The 27,650-nt window shown below is 40.1% G+C and overlaps 1 protein-coding gene across 9 annotated transcripts in view; it reads right to left on the reverse strand.

Moving 5' to 3' along the window:
• TENM2 (teneurin transmembrane protein 2) overlaps positions 1–27,650 on the reverse strand; it is a 448,458-nt gene that overhangs the window by 154,724 nt on the left and 266,084 nt on the right. For all 9 annotated transcript variants that reach the window (XM_027892715.1, XM_027892711.1, XM_027892714.1 and 6 more), the window contains 2 exons: positions 22,265–22,499; positions 10,153–10,391 (listed from right to left, as the gene is read on the reverse strand). In XM_027892715.1, coding sequence (XP_027748516.1) covers positions 10,153–10,391; positions 22,265–22,499 — 474 coding nt within the window. The remainder of the gene's footprint in view (positions 1–10,152; positions 10,392–22,264; positions 22,500–27,650) is intronic.

Here is a 27,650-nt window from a genome sequence, read left to right on the forward strand (position 1 = left end):
CCTTTTGCTTTTCTCACGTGGTTGGAGTTTTGCATTTCAGTGATTAATGGAGTCTCAAGATGCAGAAGGGGATATACACAAAGAAAGAAACAACAGGTGAAATAAATTTTTGGCTCAATAAATCTTATGAGCCTAAATTGCATTTCTTTTCTCTTGATTCTCTCTGCTACCTTGTGGCCAGTTTTAACATGATTCTGTATTTTCAGCTCTGCATCACGTTCTTACAAATGGGCACAGGTTTTGCCTTAGAAAATCCCCTGGATGCTACAGGCACACTAACCTGTTGCATTGCCCATCTCTAGTAACTGTTAGTGTTTAATTGTTTAATTTCTCTTTCAGTTCAAAGTTATTTTGCATTTTCCACAGACCAGCAGAGATGCCACAAGTTCATTTCTACTCCTTCTATTACCTTGGGACACTTGCTATGTACTCCTGACATTTTTCCAGCATCCGTTAATTTTCTCAGCATATCAAGCACTATTTACCTCTCTTTTAAAGTTTTTAATAACTGAACACAGAAATCCTCTAGTGACAGAACAATCTGACAGAAGGAGTATCACTTTCCTTCTGCAAAAGAAAACATGACCCTCACAACTCCAATTCCAACTGCCAGAAGCAAAACCTGGGTTTGCTGACAAACCACCTGCCTTGGATCAAACTGCCTCCCCTAGAATTACACAGGGTTTTCATGGGCTCCCTATTTAGGAGGCAAAGCTGCAGGACAAGGATGCTGATTGAAAACCAAAAATTTGGAATTCTGTTCTTCTGACTGCACGGAATTATTTCAGCTACGCTGCCAAATCTCTCGATAATAGTGGGTTGATTTTGGGCTTACTCTTGCAAAAATTGCAGCCACGTCAGTTTATGTGAAATTGGGATCCTGAGGACCAGCAGCAGATGCCTGTCAACATGGACAGAGCCTTCTGACCCTCTCGTGCATCCCTGTGTAATTCTTCATCCTCTGAGCCCTACATTTGCTCTATTCAGTCACCTGCACCTTGCAGAAAGTAGGAAGTCTCTTGCAGGAGAAATAAGTAAATTGAAAGAAGAAGATGCAAATAGATAGAAAATGCACTATTCTTGCAGTTCTGTGGTTTGTAATATGCTCAGATTTAAATGAAACAACACCCAGGGACAAGCATCACATATGCAATAGAGTGACCTTTCCAAGCATCTTGTCTAATCCAGGTTGATCCCTGCAAGGCAAATAATGTGCCACAGACACAGAGTGCACCTTCCCATCCAGCCAGTGGGGAACCTATTCTGCCACACTGGCATCAGTATGTGGAAACATCTTCTGTTCTGTGACTTCTCCCAGAAAGTATTTAGTAAGAAAAATGGTGGAGGGAATCAGCTGATCAACCAACCAGCAAATTAAAATTAAAAAAAAAAAAAAAAAAAAGCTAAAAACCAAATTAACTGCAGCACTGCTATGCATTATGTATATTACCTTTTAAAAATTAAACATGACACAGAGGGATAAATCTGGACATCTCAGAGAAGAAAACAAACTAAACCCAGAGCGTATTTACAGTTTTAGGTAAGGTTCTGTAAGACCAACATTAGAGAATGAAAATCCTTTTCCATTCAGAAACTATATTAATACAAATGCTTGCGTTTTCTAGTAATTCTTTAATAATAGCCAAGATAAAGACATTCATATTGTCTCAAAATCACACAGTGGGGCTCAATAGTGATTCTCTCATTATCAAATTTGCTCAACATCCGAGTCAAAACATGATTTTTCTAACCAACTACATTCTTCATTTTGGCATTGTAATTCAAGCTTCTGATGTCAGAAACGATTATGAGAAATTAAGTAAGAGAGAATTAGCTGAATATAAAGGAAGTATACATGCATCAGTCCCAAGAGGAGCTTCTCCTTGCTACATCCATTGCTCTAATAAATAAAACAAGCTTTGGCTCTTCTGTACCAATCATGGTCAAATTCTGTTCTGGAAAACAGACATTCATTCACACCCAGGGAAAGGACTACATGTCTCACAGCTTAGCACTCATCATTATTCAGGCAAAAATGCCTCAGACCACTAGAAATGGGAATAACTCCTTGCAGTGGTACAAAGTGGGGACGGCCAGGCTGGGGAGCAGCTCTGTGTGAAAAGCCCTGGGGTCCCCTTGGATGAACAGGAGCCAGGAACGTGCCCTGGCAGCAGCTCCCTGGGCTGCAGGAACAGAAGCACGGCCAGGACGATTCTCCCATCTGCTCAGCCCTCATAATTCTGCTTTTAGAACAACTGCATCCAGTTTGGGGCCTTCCAACACAACAAGGACATCAATAAACCAGAGCAAGCCCAGGGATTGTCTCCAGGAAGGCTGGGGGCTGGAGCACTGGCTGTGGGAAGAGGGACTGAGGGAGCTGGGTTTATCCAGCCTGGGGGAGAGAGAGCAGCTTCAAAGTAGCTTGTTGGTACCTGCAGGTCATCAAAAAGATAAAGCCAGGTGCAATCTCTGTCCCTAGAGGTCTTCAAGAGCAGAGTGGACATCAGAGATAACCCAGCTTTGAGCACAAGACTGGACAAGAGACAGCCAGAGGTCCCTTCCCACCTGAATTACCCTCTAACCTTGTAAACCTAAATCTTGAGTGCAAAATTTGTCCCGAGGATCAGACAGGTTATCAGGGAAGATGTCATTTTCCCTGTTTATAACAATATCATCACATGAAGGATTAATAACAAGGCACAGCATCAAGTGCATATGGTGTGTTAGGTGTTCAAACTCACTGACCTTGGCAAGCCAATGACTTTATTACTGGACATACAGAATATATATTTATATATATCTGGCTGGGAGTAGTGACATGAGAAGGCAGGTCAAAGTGTCATGCAACAAGACTACATGAAATTAAAGCCTGGAGAAGCAAGGGCTGAAATGAACCTGAAAACTATTTCTTAAAGAGTTTTTAAAATACTGAAAGGAGATAATTTCATCCCATTATATTATATGGTGAGTAAATTTTTCTGTCAGTTCATAGTGATGTGTCATTTCTCTTGCCACTGTTCAACTTCCTTTGCTCCATAATTTCTGTACTCTATTACCCTGTCTTATTATTTTCACAAACTGAATTTAATTCCAATTTTTTATTTTGTCTTCTCTCAAGTTCCTTGAATATTCCTTGAATAGTCTCTTGTCTCTTTAGCACAATTAAGTATTTTCTGTGGGTTTTTTTCCCCATGGCATTCATAATGCTGTTGTGAGAGCCACATCAGCCACTTACAAAATCCATGTGACATCTTTCAATCTGCTATTACCCCATAGAGCAATGGATATATTTCTAAAGGCAAACATGTACTGCTGCACTGAAATGAATAAAATCCATAAGCACACTAAGTGCAAAGCAACACAATGAGCCAACACAGAAACACAGCAACAAATAATCAATATAAATGAATCCATAAATGATCAACTGGTGATCTCAATCTAAATAACTGCTAAGAAAGCAATGTTTACCTAGGAAGAAATGAGATATTTTACTCTGATATTGAACATTGACTTTTTGGAGAGAACGACCACAGGTTTATTTGATAGTTTTCTTTGACTTGGCATTATATTAGCAAAATTTAATCTTCAGTATCCTTTATGCTTACTCTTCCCCTGAAAAATGGCCTCATCTCAGTTTGTTGGGCTAGGTTATAAAGCATGTCTCACTAAAATATCTCAATGTTTTTTCACTGTTTTTGCCTCTGAACTTCCTGCAAGACTCGTTTTGCACCTACTCATCTCTGCTATCTCTTTGCCCTGACAAGACTTCATACAGTGCTTCTGGGATTAAATCCTAAACTACTAAAAAAAAAAAAAAAAAAATATCCATAATATTCAGTATTTGCACTGGTTTGTGCACGGTGGGATGTCAGGGCACGTGAAGCAAAGCTTGTACTTCACATCTGAGAGGAGAAAAAAGAAATCATCTCTGAGGGAGCCATTCCTGCAGCCTGGACTAGAAAAAGCCAAAACCTCTACTGTATATATAATAACTGTACTACTAAACTACTAATTGTAAACACCATCTCTCTAAAAACAGGAGGACTGCCAGCATGGGTGAAAAGTGTTGTCTCAGGCCCATCCCAGACTGTGCTGTGCAATATGCATTAACAAACCAAGAGGGGCCCTGAAAACACACACCCAATAACACAAAAGGGAAGATGTGCTATGATCCCCTCTGTCTCCTGTCTCTTGCCAAGGATTCCAAATATGTTTGACCTGAGCAGGAAGGGTTTTCAATTTCAAGAGCTAAGGACATGGTAGCACTTTGTGAGTTATGGAAACATTAGTCTCACTCTGGTTTCACGTGCTGAGGTTTACTGCATGAAAATCTGTGACAAAGAACTGAACAGGCTGCAAGACTTCCCCTTTCACACTGAAATCCTCCAACTTCCACTATCCCCGAGACCTCTGCCGGGCAAAACAACAGGTACATTGGCTTTTCTTGGAACAAATCTGTAGATCAAGCTTTAATTTTTGACTCAGGAAAAGCCCAGACAAAACTATACCCAAGTAATTTTACATCCAAGTCCTCCTGTTCCTTGAGACATTAAACATATAGAGCAGCTGGAGCATCTTGTCTCTCAGAAAACTGTCTCCTTCCTCTAATGAATCTCTCACACCTCTGGACTGTGGAATAGGGACACTTGCTAGGCTAGAAAGCCACATCTAAATTTCTTGGAGGCAGGCACCATGATTCCCAGCACTAGCACATAGTTTTCTTACAGAATGGGGCCAGATGCTATTCCCTAAAAGGCTCCAAAACCTCTCTTTTCAGAGGCAGCATCAGACAAGCTTATTGAGCTACTACTACACTTTTCTCTCTCAGATTGACTGATAGCAGTCAATAAGAATCACTGAATGTGTGACATTTAGAATATGACAGGCATATTCTGAAATTTAATTATTGCCCCTAAGTGACACCTATTTTCAATGCAAATTTAAGAACAGAACCTTCTGTCATCAGCTAATCTTGCAAGATGCAGCACTCCCTCGGTTTACATTGATTTCAAGTGAATCTGATCGCAGTGATTGGCAGCCAGATGCCCTCTGCCTCTCTGAGGTTCCAGCTTTGCATGATTTTCCCTTTTTCAGTCTTGCTTACCAAAATGTCTAGCATACTTGATTTCAGTCAAGCCTGGACAAGACAAAGTCAGTGGTTTTCTGACTCCACGAGCGAAAAACAAACGAAACATAAGAAATCAAATGAAACTTAAGTTCCTGTTTGTCAAAAACTACTCAGAGAGAGAGAGAGAAAAATAATCCATGGGTACATAAGACAGCCACTTTAGCAACCTGTTTTGATGAATCCTCACCTATGGAATTAGAGTAAGTAAAACAATTGGACTTCTGAGTGAAAGAATTTACAAAGAGGAACGAACAAACTTCATCCAACACTCACATTAACAAATATCTGACTCATTTGTGGGAATAAAATAACTCAGGTTGGTATTTAACAGCTGAAGAATAAAACTTTGTGCAAACTGTGGTATGTACATATTTGATGCAGAGCAAAGATGAGACTCCTACTTCCAAATAAGAAACCCCATAAATTTTATTGTCTGACTGTCACAGAAACAAATGAATACTTCTGAGAGTACGAGAGGAATAACTACATAAATTAACCATTTATTTCCCTGTATGTCTTATGTTCTGTGCACAGCTATTTTTCAGGTTTTAATTTCAAATATATATATAGGGAATAAAAAGAAAAAACACATTTTCATTTGCTTAATTAACTGCCAGACCCTTTGGCAATTCAGTCCTTTTTATGGCACTGAAGTGAATATATTATTTCAAGTTTATGCAGAAGTCTGAAATTTATCTTAAACCTCTTGTGTCTTTAAGGTCAAATAACACTGAGGAATAAATGACTAATAATGTTTTCACGTGTAACTTAGGCACTAAAGACATAGTGCAAGCATGCTGCTCTCATAGTCTCTCTCATTTTCCTTTTGTTTTTCCTGTATCTTCTTCAAAGTGATAGCAGATAAAATAACATCATTACTCTATAAAAGTCACAGTATAAGTATCAAGATATTATTTTTCACGTGAAACATCTTTAAACCTATTGCAGCTCTTAATTTCTACAGGAAATAACAGTTTAGGGGTTTTCCCTCCCCCCATAGGAAAGTCTAAATACTTTCAATTACCATATTTTTAACGTCTGACATGTTGATGGTCAGATGTTCTTCGATGCTCAAAGATAGATTGGCAGAAATCAGAGCAGTGTAAGGGCTTACAAAAATGTGGTATTTACGTTTGGCAGCAATTACTTTGTGAAAAACACAAGGTGACTCTTTTTCTGCTCCTTCTTTCTTCTTTTTTTATATTTTTCCCCTCTGAGTTTGGCATGAATCAAAAGAGCTAAAAACTAATTTAACATGACAAATGCTTTCATCACTCCCTTAACCTCTGAAGTGAACACTCTGACAAAGACAATATGTGTGGTATATGCTTTCCTTTTGACACTTTATAAATTACTTTCTTGTAACTGGGTTTTACCACCAGCCCAATATCTTGAGGATGTCCTAATTTGAATGGCTGCTTCTACATTCTTCATATGTCACCCCTGGATAATAGGAATAACTCCTGGGCTTTGTGAAATGGCACAAGTCTCAGAGAGGATTGTGGAACAATTTTATTTCCATCCTGCATGCCGGAATTTACTAAAAAGGTTGTGCAATTCTAGCAGCTAATACTCTGCACTTCACTCACATCTGGCTACTGAAGGAACAGGGAGAAGTGATAAACCTGCCTTTAAATACACAGACAACTTGTTTATGCCACGTAAAGGGAAAGTTAACTCAAGTGGTTTTATTCCTATTCTCTGCTATTAAAAGCAGTATAACAAGTCAGCCATAGAAACATCTTAATATGCTCTTTTTCTTATCTGATTTTTTTTTCCTCGGTCCATTCCTTTAACCAAAAAAACCCCAAAGTCTCTTGATTTATTTTCAACCTGGTAAATCTGATCTGTGTCAAATTCCTGCAGAAATCCTGCCAGTGTAAAGGAATTCCAATACAGAACAGTATGTCTAAGATGGCAAAACACACACAGAACCAAGGATATTCTGCACAAACAGATGCCTTCTGACAGAGAACCAGTGCAACTTGCAGGAATTTTTCCCAGATATCAGTCAGGATAGTTTTCAAAGAAAGATTTAGGAAAACTCAGGTAACAGTGTTACTGACTGGCCCATAAAGCAAGAATCTATCTAAATAGCTAAACTTCAATGACAATATTATGATCTAAACAATCAATCTATATGTATCTTAAAAAAGAAAAATAAACTCCAAAGTTACCTTCTAACAAGGCATATTGCCATTATTTTGACAAATGTTTACTTCTTAAAATCTCAGTAGTATCTTTATTTAACATCAATTATGTAGTGCAGCAAGAAGTTCCAAAGGGTATTTACACACTATGAATTTATTTTGAAAGCTTTAAACATACTGCCTTTTCATTTCATTCATTGTACTTTTACTTGTGTGTTAGTGGAAAGGCAATAAGAATGCCTCATATTTTTTTTTTAATATTTATTATTTTCCATCTGTTATGAGATTATTTTTTTTCTTCTCTCTTTAAATCACCCAAATTAGCAATTTTTTTGTGCCCCCATCATCTTAGGCAGCCCTCTGAAAGTCCCATGTTTAAACATGAAGACATCATGTTTTCAATGACTTATCCATATCAATCCATTTATAAATCCTGAAGCCTATGAGAACTTCAAAGTACTCTTTCAAAATAATTACCTCCTATTTGCCATCATTGCCTTTTTCGTTTAGTCCTGCAACAGTCTTGCCCAGCACTGATACCCAAGGAGCAGAACCATCTGCTGCAAGCTTTGGGGGCTTTTTCCATACCTGTTCCTTTGAGGTAATGTAACCCCAGTGATACAACCTCTGCTGTGGTGCAGAGCAAGAAATTTTCTTTGTGGACACGTACAGCAGAAAAACATTACCAGCACCTTTAATGCCTCTCCTCTTTTCAAATAAGGAGATGATTTAGCACCTTAAGTCATCCTGCTGGAGGACAGCAAGGATTACTTTATAGCTGATGGTCTTACACCTGCTCTTTGTCATGTGGAATGAATTGTATGAGTTTTTGCTGAGAGTGAGGGAATTAATTTAATAAATGGCCTAACTAAAGCACGTCCCTTTTGCCTAAGGCTATGCAACTGCTTTTTTGGTTGTGGTTTTTTTTTTGTTTTGTTTTTTGTTTGGTTTTTTTTGTTTTGTTTTGTTTTTTGTTTGTTTTGTTTTTCTGTTTGTTTTTTTCTTTTCTCTCTTTTCCATCACTTTAAATTATGATCACGGTGGATCGATCAAATTTATTCAGAGGATTAATTCCAACTATTTTCTGGTTTTGACATATATTCTTTCCTGTGCATGTCATGAAGCTTGTCAGGTAACTTCTCATTATTTAATCCTTGAGCCAACACTCTCTTCCTAAACCCTGCTTTGTTGTGTTCCCTACCAGCTCTATTGTGCTCATCATTCTTTCAACAGAAGACCTCAAAAACTTCTGTCAAAATGGATCGCTTATGTCATTACCTGAACTGATACATCATTCATCAATTATTAAGAGTCAATATATTGCTGTACATTCTCTCTTGTCTTTTATGTGAAAGTGTATAAAGCAATAACCACGTTGAAAAGCTTTGATTTGGATTACAGTAACCTAAATACCAAGGAAAAATACATTTCATAATCCATCACTTCAAAGTTATGCACATGATTAAAATGTTCAACTTGCAGTATATCATTTCCCATGTGCATAATCACTCAAACGGGGAGCTGTTGTATGATAACTGTCAAGTTCAATGAATCATGTGCTTTCCAATCTTTTCATTTATGTATCAAACTAAGCTTGTTATTCTTCTGAGGCTTTCTACAGAAGAAATGCAGAAAGATGGTTAGCCCTGTAGTACTGAGTATGTTGGGATGTAGGTCTGGACTATATGGCAGCAATAAATAGTCAGCTCTTACTATTCTATATATTAATTACATATTTCCTGCTCATTAGCAGGAAAAATGGGATTTTCTAAGAAAACAGTGTCTATCCTGAAGAGTCAGATTATATGGGATAAAAAAAAAAAAAGAAAAGAAAAAGAACAGAGAGAAATTCAGTACATCTTTATAGGTGAGTGCTGTATATGAGTATAGTTTCAGAGATGAAATAAAACCCACACAGAATAGATCTGGAAAGTATTAACAGAAAATATCATCATTATACCATAATTTTGCCATTTACTCAGAGAAGAGAGTTTGTACAGCACATCACTGTCACCAGTGTATTGTTGAAGGCACTGGAAAAGGTACAAAATACACAGCTAGTTTGTGTAGACACTTAGAAAAACCTCTACAACAGAGAATGAGGGGGATACCCGGGGAGGAAATCAGAAATAGTTAAATTAAAAAAGACAAAATATCAGAAGCATGTTAAAAAAAAATAAAGAAAAATCTCAAAAAAACACATAAAGTGGTTCAGGACATGACACAGAAAGAATGAGGACATGATACAGTCACTACCAATATATTAATCATGGGAAATAAGCACAACATTTAGAGGTTGTATACTTTTCCTTACAAAAGTAAGGGTGTGTGGAACATGGAAAACAACAGCACACAATATGGAACTATCTAATGATTCAGGTCTAAACCACCAGGACTAAGACACACAGACCAGTGTAGACAGAGAGCTACTAATCAGAATGATTTTGTGGCTTTTATCTAAAGGCAGCATGCGATGGTAATATTTGAATTCAAATGCCACTGGGTTATGTTACTTATGTTCACTGACTACAACCATGTTCTCCAAATATTTTTTAAATGTATGGTAGTACTTCAACAAGTCATTAAATCACTCTGCTTGGACCCTCTATGAGAGGTGCATATCTAACACCTAAAGTTAACACTGCACATTAAGAATCCTGAATGCAAGTGGAAGAATTCTTGTTTCCACTGCTCTTATGACAGTGAATGTGACTTGACCATTTTAGTTTTTTCTCATTAACCACTAAAAGGAACAATAATATTCTTTGCTCATTAAGAACACAAATTTGTGACACACATTAACCGTCCTTTTACCTGCTGAACTTTCACTTGCTGACACAGCCCTGGGATTTGACAGAGAAAACACAGCCTTACCTATGAAATACGCCAGCAGGATGGCAAGCAGGACTGCAGCAGCAATTGCAGACAAAGCAGCACATTTCCAGCTGCAATACTTGGAGGGTTTTTTCAGCTTGAACGCGTTCCTAGAGAATGTATTTCTAGGTAACAGCCTGGGAGGTGGAGTATAAACCGTTCCTGAGGTCAGTGGGTAACCAGGGGAAGAGCTGCTGAACAGCGGAGTAGTTCCAGAAGATGTCTTAAACAAGAAATGCCTGCAAAACATAAAATGGAACACAGCTGAAAATGGCAAGTCCTGTAGTTAAGAAAGAACATCTCCTACTCCTATTACACTCCAGGTGCCATAGCCTGTTGAATTTAACTAAAAAGGATTTTGTATGAAGAAACAGAGATGGAAATTCTCGTAGTCTTTTTGCTCTCAGAGCTTAACAACTGATAGTAAAACACAGCGTCAGGATATCTTTCTTAATCCTTGCTGTAATTAGATGCAACTTGACCACGCAGCAGCTAAAACACAGCATGACCAGTGAAGTGTCTGTGGAATCCACCACCCAACAAATACTCTAGGAAAACATTATGAGTCTCATTTACACTCTTGGCAAAAGCCACCAGCAAAAACCACGAAGCACACACTGAGCAAAACCCATAGTCCTGTAAGAAAAGATCTGCCAGAATTAGAACTAACCACTATTTTTTTTAACAGTACACAGGTTTTGTTTGAGCAACTGAGAAAATCACATGACTGAGCAGAAAAAAGGAGGACTCAACTGCCCGTGCATTTGTTAAGAAGAAAATAAAGGACAGAATATACTCCTTAAAAAAACTCAGAAAACTCTGTCAACACATTCCAGATGGAGGAAGTGGAGAAAGCAAACTGTAAGACTGATTTCTTCAGATTAACTTCTCACAGTCAGGCAGAACTAGCTACAGGCACGTTCTCAGTAAACAATAGAAAGAGAAGCACGGAACAAGGGCAGTGGTCTTCGAGAAGGCCACTTGGTTTAAGACAGAAGAGCTCTGAAGATTTATTCCATTCCCTCTCCTTGACAGCTCTAAAAGTGCTTCCTGGAATCAGACAGAACGAAGACATTCCGTAATCTCCAAACTCAAAATCGCAGCCTAAAATAACCCAAGTCTTACTTCAAACGTAAAATATGTTTAACATTTTTATTCAGATACAATCCAGTATGTCGCTCTCAAACCACCTGTTAGAGCTTTAAAATCCATGTCAGTCACTGTTTATTACAGCAACAATTTGGAAGTTTGAAGATGAAATGTGTTTCCCAAGTACTTTTTCCAGCCCACCATCATGCATGTGCCTACTGTCAAGCATAGATCAGTGTATGCTTATTTTACAGAATAGCAGAAGTGATTTTAAAGTATATTAAAGCATTAATTTTGAAAGGAAATCCAGAGTAAAATAAATTACACAGAACTTGCATAGAGGTAGAAGGCAGTAAAAGCAAGGCTAGCCAGGTTTCACAGTTTATAATTAAACATTCCCATCTGACGACAGCCTCAAAGTATGGTATTTTCTTTAATTAATTAATAAACTCAATTAACAAGAAAATTATTTAGTTTAACACTGTCTTTTTTAGTATTGAATTTCAAAATCCGAGTGACCTTGTACATCCCTTACAACAGTGACCAAAAGCCAGTTTGTTTCAGGAAATATTTCAGTCACCAAAGGCAGTGGCAGTATCCACTGTCTTAACTTTTCCCTTGTGCTTTGGAGACTTCAGGCAGATTAATACTAGTTACTTAGCAGAAACATTGTCTTTTTTTTTTTTTTAAACAAATAAAGCTGCCCTTTTTTTTCCTTATCCCTGAGGTTCATGAGAGGTTATAATTGCTTCTTTTCTGCACATCATATGTGATCTATGAGAAAACACAGTAAAAGCAGATGCCAAAAGGGTTCCTCCTCAAAATTACCCACCCTTTTAAATTAAAAAACACATCTTCCAGTTACACAAAAACAAGAAATAATCAAAGTCTGATTTCTTGAACGCTTCATTTTAAATGTTTCTTTACTTTGCAACAGTTCAATTAAAATAACTCTTGGGGAAATGATGTTAAGGTGCTGGTTGTGTTACAGTGGGTCTACTGACTCTTCTGTCTGGTTAAAACCTGACCAGCACCTGGTAGCACAAGCAGGTTTGGTCCATTCTGCTTTGCTCTTCAGAGTTGGCAGCACAAGACCATTTCCATGTCTGGAGCCAGGGACTGAAGGGACATGGAGCATGAGGAAGGTGGGAAGGACAGAAGAAGGAGAGACCTGGTGAAACAAAGACTTATCTGCATCTGTCTCAGTCCAAGACCCCCTTCTCCTCCTGAATCCTCACAGCATGAGTGACCTTCTCAGGTCGGGACATCAGGGTCTACAACAAGTTCTTATCCTTTTCCTGCCCAAAAGCAGATCTCATAGAATCAAACTGGAAATTGCTGTCCTTGGAACTGTCTTTATCTGAAATGTCAAGGTTTTTAAACCCAGGAATTTTATGTCCCCTTTAGCTGAGAAGGCAGCTACAGTACCAATGGAAATTTTAATATAAAGCATTGTTAAAGTAAACTCAGATATATAATGAAACTCTGCTCCCATTAAAACTGAATTAATGAATATCTAGATATGCTTTAATAGAACATGTCAATCATACACTGTTTCATGTGAGAAGACAAAAAAAAGAGTAGAACAAAAAAATACTTCCACCGTGATCCACACTGAGATACATAAAGTATATAAAGAAAATCAAAACACTTATCCATACAAACATGATCTGTATGATACTGTTAAAACTAATCAGAAGTTGGTAGAACAAAACAGGCTGACTGAAAAGGATACATGGGACAGTGCCATTCTCAAAGCAAAGAAGAAAAAAATGTCATTGGAAAAACCCTGTGTCCTACCCACGTATTTTGAAAGTCAAAAGTTCCCCGACTCCATATGAGGACTCCTGACAAAGTGACAGCCATCAGAAGACAGAAAAAATACCTGAAAGTACACAAGTTCTGGCTTCAAAAGTTTAAAGAAGACATTTAACTGAAGATGTGTTAAATATCCACCAAGCCACTCTGGAAAACTGATACTCCCTCCTGAAGCTGGAGGTCAGATTAGCAGATATACCTTAAATTACAGCAAAGCAGAACAGAAGGACTGAGAACACAACGGACAAAACACTTGGACCCCCGGAGTTTTAAATCTGGATTCAGCCACTAATGGAAATAAATTGACTTGTCTCAACTCTATCCCTAAACCCAATGATCTATAGCCATATTTTTATGTGAGATTTGACATGCTCTGGTACAACCAATTGTCTGTGGGCTGAAGCTGCACAGAGAGAACATGAGCATTTATCAACATTAATTACAGCCTCACAGCAGTAAGGCTGGGAGCATCGTACAACGCCTGCTTATGAAAAGAATGATCTGATTTGTACCAGTTCACTTAATTTCAAATACGTTCCATATAAGAATTAAAAAACTGTATTCTCTGTCTTACCTGTTCACCCATCAAACACGATTAAGAAAAACACATTTTCTGCCTCACAATTAGCATTAGTAATTTGAATTAAACTGGGACTAATTCTCTGTTTTGAAAACAGGAGAGTAAATTTGCCAAATCTCATCTCAGTCTCCCTCATTTCTGCGGATCAATAAGACAATCTTATACCGAAAAAAATACAAAAATATGACTGTCAGCATGCGATAATTTGGTAATTTAGGTGCCCTTGAAAAGCCATGGAAGGAGCCTGGGTGCTGCTCACAGAACACAAGCGAAGCCTGCAGGATGAACCCCCTTTGTTTTCAGCAGCGTGGGGGTCACACAGGGGCACCTCATCACTGGCACCAGGAGAAAGGTGACACCTCTGAAAGTTGAGCTTGCCAGGGGACATTTGCCCACCCTTCTGTGCACTGATGGTAAATGGAAAAGGCTACGTTTTGCTTTCTTCATTAATTCAGAGCTCGCTCTAGCATTTATTTTCCCACAGGTCATAAGGATCTCTGGTGCTCAGGGAGTAGTGGTCTGACAGAGACTGTATTAACTTCCATATTCTTTGAGAGAACAATCGTTTTTTTCCCCTCTTTTCTGGCCAGATTGTCATGGCAGCACACGGCAAGAATGAGTGGAGAGAGAAAAAAAAAAGGGTTTGTGATGAAAAACTGTAACAGAAAAGAAGAATAAGACACTTTCTGACATAAATTGCTTCTTTCCCTCCTCATACTATCCTAAAATTATTCTGTATTTGAAAAAAAAAAAAAAAGATATACAGAGAACAATAATGCTTAAATTGTCTCTTTTTTTAACAGCTTTTATAGAGTTTCAATAATAATTAATAAATAGAAAAGCTACACGCCAAGAGAATAGAAACAGTTCAGTTTAGCTGTTCTAGGACTTAAAAATACCTTCAAGCTGTGGTAAAATCACACCTGTCTATAATTTTATTGGACATTTATTCTTAGAAGAAAAGAAACAATGGAATATAGAACATAACATGCTGGCTTTCATTGGGAGGGAAAAAAAATTTTTACGCTTCAAAGTCCTCCAAAAAAGTAGCCATGAGTCATTTTATGTCAGTGGAAGCCTCAAAGTGGCTGCCAGATTCAGACAGTGAAATTTTATGGTAGCTTTCTACCTTCCATACAAAAAGAAACCCAGAGTAAAGAAAACTATATAAGCTGTTGTTATGCCTGTAATGCAAAAATGAACTCTGAGTGGTAGACTGGTGCAAGCTTTGGTTACCTGTGTCTCAGTCTTTCTCCAAATGAGATTTAATTGCATGTTCTTGCACAAAACATGGGTCTATCTGCCAGGTTTCCACAGCTGAGGGTTCTCTCTGGTGTGGTAAAACTGCCCAGGAGTTTCTACCCTTTCTACTGCCCAGAACACAGGGACTTGGGTGCCCCCGCCAGAAAGCTCTGAAGTCAGCAGTAAAGCTTAAAACATGTCATCTTTACATGTGTAAATTGTACAGTTACCAGGAATGGTCTCAATCGTGTCAAATGTACAGATTAAACTCAGTAAAACAGATTTTTTAGTGGAAAGCTATTTAAAATACAAACATAAACCAACTGGCCATTTTATACACATTGTGCACCCCCACACCCAAATGCTTGTTGCAAACAGAGCACAGTCCTCACAACACACTGTTTCAGTGATTTCCAGCCTGCTGCAGGGGATGACACAGGAACTAAGGACACCCTATTAGGCACGGGAACAGTAATTCAGGATGAACACATCAGTGTCAAGGGGACACTTGAACCCACTGTAACCTAACTCTGAACCTTGCAGCAGCCACTCAGCTCCCAGAACAGCTCCAGTGCCAGCTCCTCAGCTCTTGGAAGGCTGATGACTCCTTAAGGGCTGGGTTCTTCACATCCCCAGGCAAAGTGTTCTAAAACTTTGCTGAGTGTCACAGAGGCTGCCGTGAGTGCCAGGCTGGCTTGTCACCACCACCCTCTAACAAAGACACAGCTGGACACGTGAAGCACAGTGATTGAACAGCGCCTGACAGCAAGGCAGGCTGTTGGGCACCCTGACCTGTCACATTATTAAACCAAACCAAACTGGCAATGTTCACAAGGGCAGAACACCTGTACTGTAGTGCAGTGCCAGCTCTGTCCTGGGTACCTCTCTACAGGGCAACCTGCTTTCATCTGGAAGATTGAGATGCTGCTGGATACAATTCTATATAACCCCCTTTTATAACCCCCTAAAGCGTTCTCTGGGGGCTGTCCCTGCTGTGTTCCAGGCCTGGCTCTGGCATGTCCCCATGGCACAGCCCTGCTGTGACACAGAGCTGTGGGAGAGGCTACAGAAAGGTACGGTGCAAAATACTGAGAGGGGAAGGACTGCTGAGATGGGGATTGGCAGCAGCTCAAGGATTTGAGAGGCAGAACACCAACATGGGAAGGCATAAGCTCTAGAAGGGGAAAACCAGGAAGGCTAGCAATTTCTGCACCTCTTTCTTGCACTGTTGCTTATTCCCCAGGAATGCAGCAGTGAAACTGCTGGTTAATGCCTAGGAAAGAGTAACAGCCACAGCCACAGACACAAAAAATATCAGTGTCTTTGCATATGCACTTACCTGACAGTGGAGCAGGATTAATAATGCAGATAAAGGAACATTTAGGCAGCTCTGCATCAGCTCAACTGTAGGAACTTTCCCTTCTCTAAGCAGAAAACCTTGTGTCCTAAAGTTCTGAGTAGCATGTTGCATAGTGTCAAGTGATGAAGTCCAGTAATGCCAACATTTGTTATTTCAGTAGGGAGCATTTTGCATTTCAATGGATCCATTCAGTTTTAACTTTCTACATCAATTAATGAACATAATTTCAAAACACTTCTATTTTAAAAGGCATATATATAAGCTCTCCACTATGTCTTAATTCAACTCCTCACTTAACAAGAAAAAAGTACTAACAGCGCTATTTCAAGTCTATAAATAATAGACTAGAATTATAAAAGAACTCTAAGAGAATTTTATCAGTCTCTATGTGAATTTAAAAAAGAGAGAACCCAAAATTTTAATTCTTTTTAAATAAAAAGCAACATCCTAGGGGTACCTGCCTCTTCTTGTACAGTCACTCACACTGCCTGTTCACTCTTCACGACCTAGAACTTAAAAATGCCAACCAGCAAGATCGTGAAAACATGCAATTATCTGCAATCAAGAAAAACTTCTTTGAGCTTATGTGAACGTGAGTGGGAGTATATCTAGATGGATTTTCTGAATCATCATTATGTATCCTGCTTTTGTAGTGTTTTCCTTTCCTTTTTTCCCAGTGTCTACATTTGTCATGAAAACGATACCCCGGCAGTCTGCTAAAAATGACCTTTCTACAGTGCTTTTGGAATTCCTCCAAGGGCACGGCCCAAACGTGCGTCAAGTCCTTGGGGATGCTTTTGACTGTGCTCTCCTCGACTCTTTAAAATGCTTTTGATTTTTAAACAGGTCCAGAATCTATGCACACAGATCCCAATTATTTGCCAAGTCCCCACAACCTTCCTGCAACCTTCACGTGCAGCAGCCAGTGCTTGTCCCAGCCCTCAGTGCCAGAGGATTGACCTGCTGTGCCTGTAGCTGCACGCTTTAAGTAAAGTTTAGGTAAGAGAAAGCTACATAAGACAAAGCAAAATTAGAGCGAGGACTTCGCTGTTCCAAGTAGTTGTTTGTTGTGCCCAATATATCCTAGAAATTTGCATTAACAAAAGGAAAAGAAATTTTGTTTCACTCTTCTGTTTCAGAACATTTTGCGTCATGTACAAAGTTATCAAAATATTGAGACACCGCTGAAAATAGGCAGACAATTGCAGAGAGCAGCTGTAGCCTGGAACTTCGACACAGGCAGAAACTTCAAGTTGATTTATTCAGTTCAGAAGTTCTGCAGCTGACCTTGACACCCGAACATGGGACAGCATGTGAGTGCAGTATTAACAACACTACAGACCATTCACTTCCTTCTCGCAAAAAATTAATATCCTTCCCCTTGCAGCATTAAATCCCTGTTCCTATGTACTCTATTCCTGGCTTTTCTGCCACACAGGCACAGTGTCCATTCCTTCCCTGGAAGGCTGCAGATACAAAAACACTGGGTGCAGATGTTTCCCTGTTCTGATGCCCCACGATTATGAGTTCAAGCACTGGTGCAGACTGAGATTCAGCTCATGCTGCTATTCCATCCATTAATTTCTCATTGCTGTCCTCAGGCTGACCCAGAGTGACTGTGTTGGAATTGGACTGGCAAAGTAACAAACATGGCTTGAACCCCAGAAAAAGGCAAATATTTTTGAGAGCAACATGGCGGTTCTTTTAAGGGTTATGGAAGTTCTTTTCAGGTTAATTTTCAAATTGTTCAATCTTTAAACTGAACTTTGCTTAAATGACCCCAGATTTGTACGACTGGTCTTGTACTACAGCCCACATGATCTAGAGAGACTGATAATCACCTGATCCTCCACAGTGATCATCATCCTTTCTCTTGAAACACAGGAGAAACATGAGGATGTAACAGAAGCCTAGCAACAAATCATTGTGAGAAGGCTCAAAGAAATTATAGACGTAGATAAAAAAATAATCTTTACAAGATATGGATGAAACTATTTCAAATTATGAGACTAATTACGAGACTAAAGAATAAGACTGATTTCTTTTTAATTAATTTTTTTTTTCGTCCTGGATGAAGTATTATTAATTACAATTGTACCAATTAATTTAATATCAATATAAAGCACGGAAACAGGTATTAGTACATGAGGCAATCCCAAACATCTGTCCATGAAAGCTCCGCTGTTCTCCTCCCTCACCGGTCACTCCGTTTCCACCAGTGTCTGTGTGAGGTTCCTGCCCCAGAGGACTCCTGCAGTGCAAAGAGCCACGTGAACCTCCCTGGCAAAGCCATTCTTTTCTCCCTGTGCCCTCAAAGCATTTCCAGCTTTAAAGCAGGTGCTGCCTCTCTGGCTGTCTGGAAGTAACGAGACTCACACGGGGATGCTCAAAGGCAGTATTTCCATCACAAATCCCCGTCGAAAGCAATGATTAAAGCAGCAATAAAGGAGCACCTCTTAACTGGAAAAGGCAGAAACCAGCACTTTGTTAGGAGGAGGAGGAGGTGGTTTGAAACAGGACTGCAAGGAGGACAATAAAAGTTAAAGAGCATTAAACAGCAGCTCCGAGCCTAAAGGTAAGGCAGCTAAATACTGCAGAAATGAACCATAAAAACAGCACCATAAAAACGCTACGGCAATGCATTACTGCAGCCTTACTTAGGGATATTTCAACCCTTCCATTACAGGCCCTTATTTCAAAGAAAACAGAACAATTATGTAGCCAGCCAGGGGGCCTCTTGCAGCCATAAAGCAGCAGCAGACTAGGGGAGATGCAGTCCATATTTGATTGCCTCGAACCAGCAGCAAGCACACTAAAACCAAGCACACATCACTGCAAGTATTCCAGGCCAGGGTGGTTTGGTCTTTGAGCAACCCATGACCGATGACCCTGTCCACAATGATCCTTAAAGCTCCTTGCAATCCAAACCCTCCTGTGACTCTAAAAATGTGTAATTAGGAACTCTGTATAGGCATTTTGCAAACTTGAACTCCACTAAAAGTGATGAGCTGCTGCAATACAGTTGGGCATAATTATGTAAAAAAATACAGCACCACAAAGGGCACACAGAGATTTGGGTACAGTTGCCTGGAGAGGCCACATGAAAACACGTGCAGGCAGCAGTAAAAGCTTCCTTTACATCACAAAGAAAATAAACCAAATGTGATTAACAACCCCCAATCAATACTGAAACAAGAGATGGAGAAAGGATATATTTGGAAAATGTGATGTCTCCAAACAATCTGAATTTAGACCAAGCTGCCTAAGACAGCAAAGGAACGAAGGGAAGGTTAAAATATTCTTACCAGAAAAAAAAAAAATAACAACATGCAGACACATGCTGTATTATTCAATCATTTCAGCAGTCGGTACTGTTAGATAAAGAGACAACTGGAATCTAAATTGTGAGCTGAGTTTTGTCGTGCTGACACAAAACATTCCCTTCAGACGGCTCGGGTACCCCTTTTTGTTTCATAATCAGTAACGTGACTACTTGCACATCATTTTCAGTTGAGAGCAGAAGCTACTGAAGGTAACTGAAAGGTGAAAACTAAAAGTTATTAAACTCTTTCCTGATAAAGCAGGTGCTGTCAGCGCTGGCTTTCCCTCCTGAGCACTCCACTATTGAGATTAATAAACAGAACAACAAGATGAAATTAAAAGGCAGTGCACTATGAGGAGGTGGGATGAGAGGGGTCAGTGTTTTGCAACAAGTTAAAGGTTGACATAAAAGTTACCAAAATGGTGTCCTTTTTTTTTGGGGGGGGGGGGCTATTGGTATGAATGTAGATGAAACACCAGTTTAAAAGTGAAAGAATTACAGGCTAATTCTGAAAGTCTCCAATGATTTTACAAGCATCCATTTCAGCAAAACTCACTGCAAACAGAAAAAAAACAGTCATCTTCTGAGTTAATATTCTTGTGATGAAACTTATCATCAAGCCCTGTCAGGTGTGTAATTTCAGAAAAGAAGAAAAATCGATCCTGAAGCAACTCTGGAATAGTCTTGGAACACAGCAATTCTGCCAGGACATTTTCTAATAGCTTAATGCTTGCCTGTGACAAACCTATCTACCAAAAGGCTCCAATTAACTGCAGGGCATCCTGCAACCTCCAAAAATAACAGTATTCACAGAGTAACCTTTTGTCATCAACATGTACATATACATTCCCAGAGTTTTCATCTAAAAAAAAAGAAAGGAGAGAACCAATGTCAGTAATGGAACTGACAGGCACCACTGTCAGGGAAAAGGCAGAAAATCACACAGCAGAATAAAACCAGCCAGGTAAATGTCCCCTGCTGTGGCTCAGGGATTGCCAGTATTATGGCAAAGAATCCTTCTGTGAATATCCAAAAAAATTCCATCCATGTAAGGTGACTGGTAAATTGGGGCAATCTTAAAACTTAAGAAATGACACATTTCTGGAACTGCCGTACCCAAGAACAATTTCAGTCGGGAACAGGCAGACCAGGTGCAGTTGGGACCACTCTACACCAAAATTAAAACTGTGTTCAAATCCTGGGTAATGATCCACACAGAAGAACTGACCCGGGCTAAACAGGACCAACAGTTTTTTATCTTGTAATTCTTAACAATAAATAACAAATTCAGGATGCCCAAGTTAATTTCTAAAAAGCAGCAGAGGCTCTCACAGGAGCAGCAGTTGAGAGTTGAGCATCACTTTTTTTTTTCTGGCCAAAGTTAGCTCCAAGCCCTCAGGAAGCGAGAATTCCTTTCCTTTCTTTTTTTTTGGCCATCTTGGGTTTGGATAAGTTGCATTTGCTCTTTAGCACCCCACATCTTCATGGCACTCATGTTCCCATTTCAGCAAAGCAGGGCAATGTGAGTGCAGCCCCCTGAGCACATCCCAGCCCAGCACAGGAGCACAGACTGGCACAGACTCCCTGCTCCTTCCAGTCTCATCATCTCCCCATGGAGGAATAACCACTGATTAACTACTGAGTAACAACAGCCTGGGTGCTGTAACTCCAACCCAGCTATAGCAGCTCCTCCCAGAGCTCCAAACCAGATGACAGTCTTTAATCAACTTTCTGGAGGGCCTGGGCTGAGGCTGCTTGGTGGTATAACTACACCATATGTAGCTACTCGGGGTGCAACCCAGCAGAGTGGCATTAAATTCCCAGAAGGCTGCAAACCAAAAGTAACATCTCAGAAGCTGTGGCAGCCCAGCAGCTGAAACCCCAGCACGAGCCAGTGGTACCAGCAGCCCAGCTCCTCCACCTGTACTCTGTGTTTATCACTATCTGGGCAAGCAACACCACCCTGCTATTCCAAGCACTTTATTCAGCACCACCACGGCCAATTTTAAATTCTGAGAGATCAGCTCTGCCAGCTCTGCTATTTAAAGTGCAAGTTAAATATGTTTGACATTCCATACCCCAAATGACAACAAACCAGAATATTTGGACCAGCAGCACGTCAGGCATTTATTTATATATTTCTCTGTCAGGCCTAAGTGCTGCACCTTTTCATTTCTATGCCACTGTTTGCCCCACAGGCATCAAGCTGCTAACACATACAGAAGAGATTAAAATGAACTCGCATGTTGGATGAGGTATAAATTAAAATTATAGTACTGTCAGTCTTAAATCTGGGATTGTTTCCCCAAGTCTCCCAAAATGCATAATGTCAAGTGAGCCTCTGTTTGTTACCCCAGGAAAGAAAAAACGTATAATTTTTCAGCAGCACAGTCAATATGAATTCTAAGTAAATTGTCCCTGAGCCCGTGATATAAATATGCTGCACTAATCTCACGAGCTGCGTGTGCAGGGACAGTCCAAAAGGCTTTAAAATGGGATGTGAACAGAGATGTTCGCCTGCCTACCTCGGAAAGCAAAGCAAATCGGGGCTGGTGGACATTCTAACGCCACGGACTCCCAACGCTGCGCCAGCCGAAGGCACCAGCGGCACAGAGCGCACCAAAAGAGCGCTCCTGACAAACCCAGGGTGCTCCAGAGGCCCTTCAGCAGCACCTCCCGGGGTGTCCATCGCAGCACCCACCTGGTCTCGAGCGGGACGTTGCTGTTGAGCACCCAGCTGTCCTGGAGCTGCACGGACTCGGGGGTGGTGGCCAGGTCGTTGGGCGCCGGGGCGGGCGCGTGGATCTGGTTGCGGCGGTTGGTGAGTGAGTTCCTGTTGAGGGAGTTGGCGGAGGAATGGTGGTGGGACAGGGAATGGTTGTGAGGAGGAGGGAGAGGCGGCCTCAGCGTTGACTGGCTGTGGTGGTTTGAAGGGCCTAGAACAGAAAAGAAAACAAATCACAAATGTGTGTGGCGGTCCTGCTCTCCTCGGTGTTCTCTGGGGAACACTGTCGGGGAAAAGAGTCAAACACTGCAAACAGGAAGCTAAGCCCGTGTGCCTCTTGGACCTGGAGGCATCAAAACATGGTTAAATAGATCAGGGATTATTTGAGATCAGCAACATAAAACAGTGTTTCCAGGCTGCACAGTTGGGATGTTGACAAAGACAATATTTAGATTTAAAAATACTTCTTTATGGATTCTCCCTGGAGAAAGCCTCCTCTGTGGAACAGAGGACAGCAGCCTAGCCTTGATCACCCTCTACATCTACCCAGAGGAACCTTTTTCCTCCCTGTTTCTATCAGGGACTTTTAGGAGATGAGCCTTAACAGACTAAAAATAGTTTTTTGAGAATATGTTCTTCAGGCTTCTATAAAATTTAACCAGAGATCCCAATGTCTTCATTCAGTGTTATTTTACCAATCAGCTTCAAATGAACAGGATTTGTGCCAGCGCAGGAAGATTAAACTCCAAATATGAAAAGAGAGCAACAGGGCACTGATGGTATCTTTCATATTCTTCCATGTGATCAGGATTTGGGGTCTGTATTCCTCTGTTTAGTAATGCCACAAACACACAGCAAGAGCTGAAAATTATGCTACTCCTTCAGCCCCTTCATTGAAAAAATGACAGATTATATTTTTAGTGATAAAAGGATATAAACTTCTCATTCTTCGAGTACTGGCACATTGGCATTGATAATGAAAACTATTTTTTCTAATCATTGAGGCAAGTGGATTAAAACATGAGAAGAAAACTGAATAAGCAGGTGTCATTCTAAACATTGGCACTTTTCTAAACAAACCTATTTACTGGTCTGTATTTAACTGCAGTTCCACACATAGTAATGACTTATGTCTAATGAAAACAGCAAAAGAGAATAAAGAAAATAAACACTGTTATGAACCACATGCTCTAGACATTGTATCAAGTTGTAGCTTTCTAGCAAGCATTAATCAGTAAATATTACAGAAATGATAACTAATGATGTGTGTTTGTTTTTAGAAACTGAAGCAAATTCTGTACTTAATGAATCAAATAATAAAAGAAAACATCACAAGGGGAAACCATTTGCAGCAAGATTGATCTTTTTATGATATGAAACAAAGAAGCATAGAAAAACTGCTGAACTGATTAATTGACTGCAAGTTAATTAAGATAAATATTTATTAAAACAAAACAAAACAAACAAAAAAGCCAACACACAAAATAACACCCCCAGAAGCAATCCCCAGAACACCAGAAGGGCATTTTACTGGCACAGCATCCCGAGCTGCAGCAGTATCCATGTTCTGCCTGGTCCTGAGCACCTGGCTTGGTTCTTCCTACGAGTGAGATGTGGCACTTAGGGACATAATTTAGTGGTGACCTGCCAGTGCTGGGCTGAGACTTGGACCTGATGATCTTAGAAAACTTTTCCAATCTAAATGATTCGATGCTCCTACACAGCACCCCCAGGACCAGCTCCCTCCTGGCACTGCTGACTGCTTGCCTCAGGGAAAAGCCATGAGAGCACCTGTTCCTCACAGCAACACAACCAGGGAACAGAGAGAGAACAGAATTTTTTGGAGAGAGGTCAATAATTTTCTTAAGTGTTTCTGTGGGCCTGGGGGAGCACAGGCTGATGAAGAACAGGCAGGTTTAGTGGGACTTGCGCAAGGTAAAGTGGAAGTTGTCCTCTGACAAGAAACTTTAAGTAGTGAATTATAAATTCTGCATCCTCAACATGTTGCCTCAAATCTACACAGCAGCTTCTGCACCTCTTTTGAATGTCTGTTGCCCTTCATGAACACATTCTAAATTTTAGGGCTGTTGTATGTGCTCTCTCCTCACTATCCTTGCCTTTGCTACATTCTTGTCTGAGTTTGAAAGAGACTATTTAGACTAGAAAGTTTTACCTTTAAAACTCCCATTTGGACCTCCAAGAACATCACATCTACACTTGGTCCTGGGCCATTCCACAGCAGCATGTGGAGCGAGACACAGCAGGAAGAAAACATGTTTGGACAATATCCACACGCACAGGAGCTTAAGTGGAATTATTCTCCTACTCTGCATTCTGACTTTAAACAAAGCAGGTTTGGATTTCAATAAGTGGGTATCTACAAGTGCTAAAATACAAAAGAGTGCCCTTGTGTTGAAAGTTACTTCAAAAGATTCATGTTTTCTCAACTTACTTAAGATGCAACCTTTCCTTCTTGAGGATAAGTGCAGCAAAGTCCTACCCAGATAAACAAAACAGTTTTGCTCTGAGAGCCATGGTAATGCCAGCTAAATAAAGACTCTCAGTCTTGTCACCACAAAATCATAGAGGCTGTTCTTAAAAGTGAGGCAAGAGCACATCAATAAATAGCATTTCTGTAACGTTAAGGAAGCAAGAGCTGAATTCAAGTCACCACAAATTAATTTAATCCGCCTCAAGACTCAGTTCCCACACAGTAAATATAAGACACTGTGCAAAACGAGCTGTGCAGAGGTAACTGAACATACACTGCAGCTGCAAAACCTCTGAAATCTGGCACAAGATGAATGTAGCATTTAATATAAAAAAATAAAACAAACACCAATATTAATGTCAGACAGATATTATACAGTTTATATTAAAACATATAAGAGCTTATATATATAAAAAGTACTAACTAGGGAGCATGCACCCACACTGGTGTATATATGAGAGAGATAAAAGCTTAATATGCTGCTTCTTCATAAACCTGTTTAAATGAATCAAAAGCAGAAGCTGAACGCTATTGAACTTGCCAGGGATATAAAATTGGATTCGCATCTGAACATCTGAGCACTTCTTTATCAGCATCTTTGCCTAAATTAAAACTTCAGCGGCAGGACCTGCAAATCTGCTGAGCTCTGAAGTTCAGAGGAGTAAATCACCTGTCCCACGACAAAGGATCAGTGGGTGGAAGGACTGGCCTGATGGATCGTAGCACACGACGTGCTCCGAGGCCTCCTGCAAATTGCTTTATTGTTTGGAAGCTTCAACTCGATGAGGAGTGTCTGCGTGGACTACATCTGGTTTTTCACATCAGGAAAGAGATTTTATTTTTGATATAGTTGCCAGTATTGGTTTGGGGGAAAACGCTGAGGAAATGATGCCTTTTCTCAATTGGTAGATGCATTAGGGGTTTTCACCAGAATACACCATAAAAGCTGGAAAATTTAGGATTTAAGAAGTCTCTTAAAAGCTTAATAAAAATCAGAGAACTGGGAATCTGAAGCACTCTCTGTATTTTGTATTTTTAAATATTTTAATTTGTCATTTAAATTCACAGACAATATTCCTAATTCTAATCAATTCTGCTACACATTGATTGTGCCGAGCACTTCTGAAAAATCAGGGCCTGGTGTCCACATAATCAGCATGTGATTCTTCAAGAGATCTTACTGCAGTCAAGAACATCAGCAATGCTCATTTTAAATTAGAAGCTGAGTGAGGATTAATTGTGTTCCAATTGAGTAATCTGAGAACACAAAGTCTGATCTATGTATCTTTGAATTCATCATAAGCTACACCACTGATTTATTTAGGTTTAATCAGAACCAAAATACTAAAGGAGAAAAAAAAATATGGTTTGTGGTGAAACAATTAAACAAACCACATTAGCACACAGGTAAAATTCAGCTGAAATAAGATGCAAAATAGCATTTGTCTCCTTGAAAGCAAACAAAAACCCCATCAGTCCCAAACCCGTTCCCCTCCACTGCACAGAGAGAGTGAGCAGAAGACCTGCAGCCCCCAAAGCTCAGCCCATGGCTGTGACCCTGCTGAGCACAAGGCAGAGTGAAGGCAGGGCTGCCCTGAGAAACATGCTCTGAGGGGTGGCCACAGATCCTTCAGGAGCCTCTGCATCACCACAGTCTTACTCTGGCACAGCCTGGCAACCTCAGAGATGAGAGAAAGCCGCTGGATCTCACGGTGTCACAGGTACATCAGCGATGGCCATGTGCTCCTGAGCACACGCTTCAAATATCACTTCTTGGCTCTTTTTACACTTCAGATGTTGACTAAGATACAAAGTGAAACTCCACATCTGTTTTAGCATGGTCAAATCGTTTTCCATAGTTCCTCCAAGGCTTTGGTACACTGACTTAACACACATACTAAATCCAAGCAACACAAGGATCTGAGGAGAAAAATTTAATCTCTCCCTCCTCGGAGATGAAATTCAAAGCAGAATCAGCAGCATCCTTGATCTGAGTAAAGGAATCACTTCCCTGCATCCCAGTTCTTGGTCAATACTCAAAAAAGTAATGTACATTGTATCTTAGTTGTGCTGAATTATCCTCTGTGCCATGATTAAATGTTAAGAAACATATAAACACCTTTTCATGATTCCTTTTCACAAAAGAATTAAAAAACACAAACATATTAATTTTCTAAAATGAACAATGATGAAATTATTTCGTTATACTTCAAACAAATATTGAACACACACACACACAAACCCAAAACAAACACACAAAAAACAAACCACAAAGCTGATGCATTGAAATAAAAAATTCCTTTCACAGCCCACAGACAACCCTTGTCAGCCAGCGCTAGAAACCCAGTCTGCAGTATTCCTAGTTCTTTATTCAAAGTCCTCTGCCACACTGTTTTCTCAAGGAAACCATATCATCTGCCATCACAATGAGTAACGGGTGTTTCACAGAACCACAGGGCCACCTTCCATGCTAAATTCATCTTCGAAGGCAGCTCACATTACTCTGAGTCAGGGAGCAAAGCGAGCACTGAAACGCCCAGGAACAGCAGTGGCACAGGAGCTGCCATCTCCAGGGCCAACTTCCAGCCTGGCATTGCAGCCTTCAGCGAGTTTGGGGGAGTGGGACCAGGGCGCCTGCCCAGCAACACACACTGGGGGTTTGTGCTGTGTCCCCTCAGTTCTCCTGTCTGCTTGCTTTAACTCTCCACATCATTGTGTGCACGGCCGTAGTTAAACGGCAACTAAATGTTCTGAAAATGTTTTCAACACATGCTGTAAAGAAGCAAGTTATCTCACTCCTAACCGTGGATACCATTACCTCTCTCTCTTGTTCTTTTAAACCCAAAACATTTGCCAGGTGTTCCTTCTTTT

The sequence above is a fragment of the Empidonax traillii genome, unplaced genomic scaffold (genome assembly GCF_003031625.1).
Source record: "Empidonax traillii isolate 1590-97213 ecotype Southwest subspecies unplaced genomic scaffold, ASM303162v1 scaffold364:size1245619, whole genome shotgun sequence".
NCBI lineage: Eukaryota > Metazoa > Chordata > Aves > Passeriformes > Tyrannidae > Empidonax > Empidonax traillii.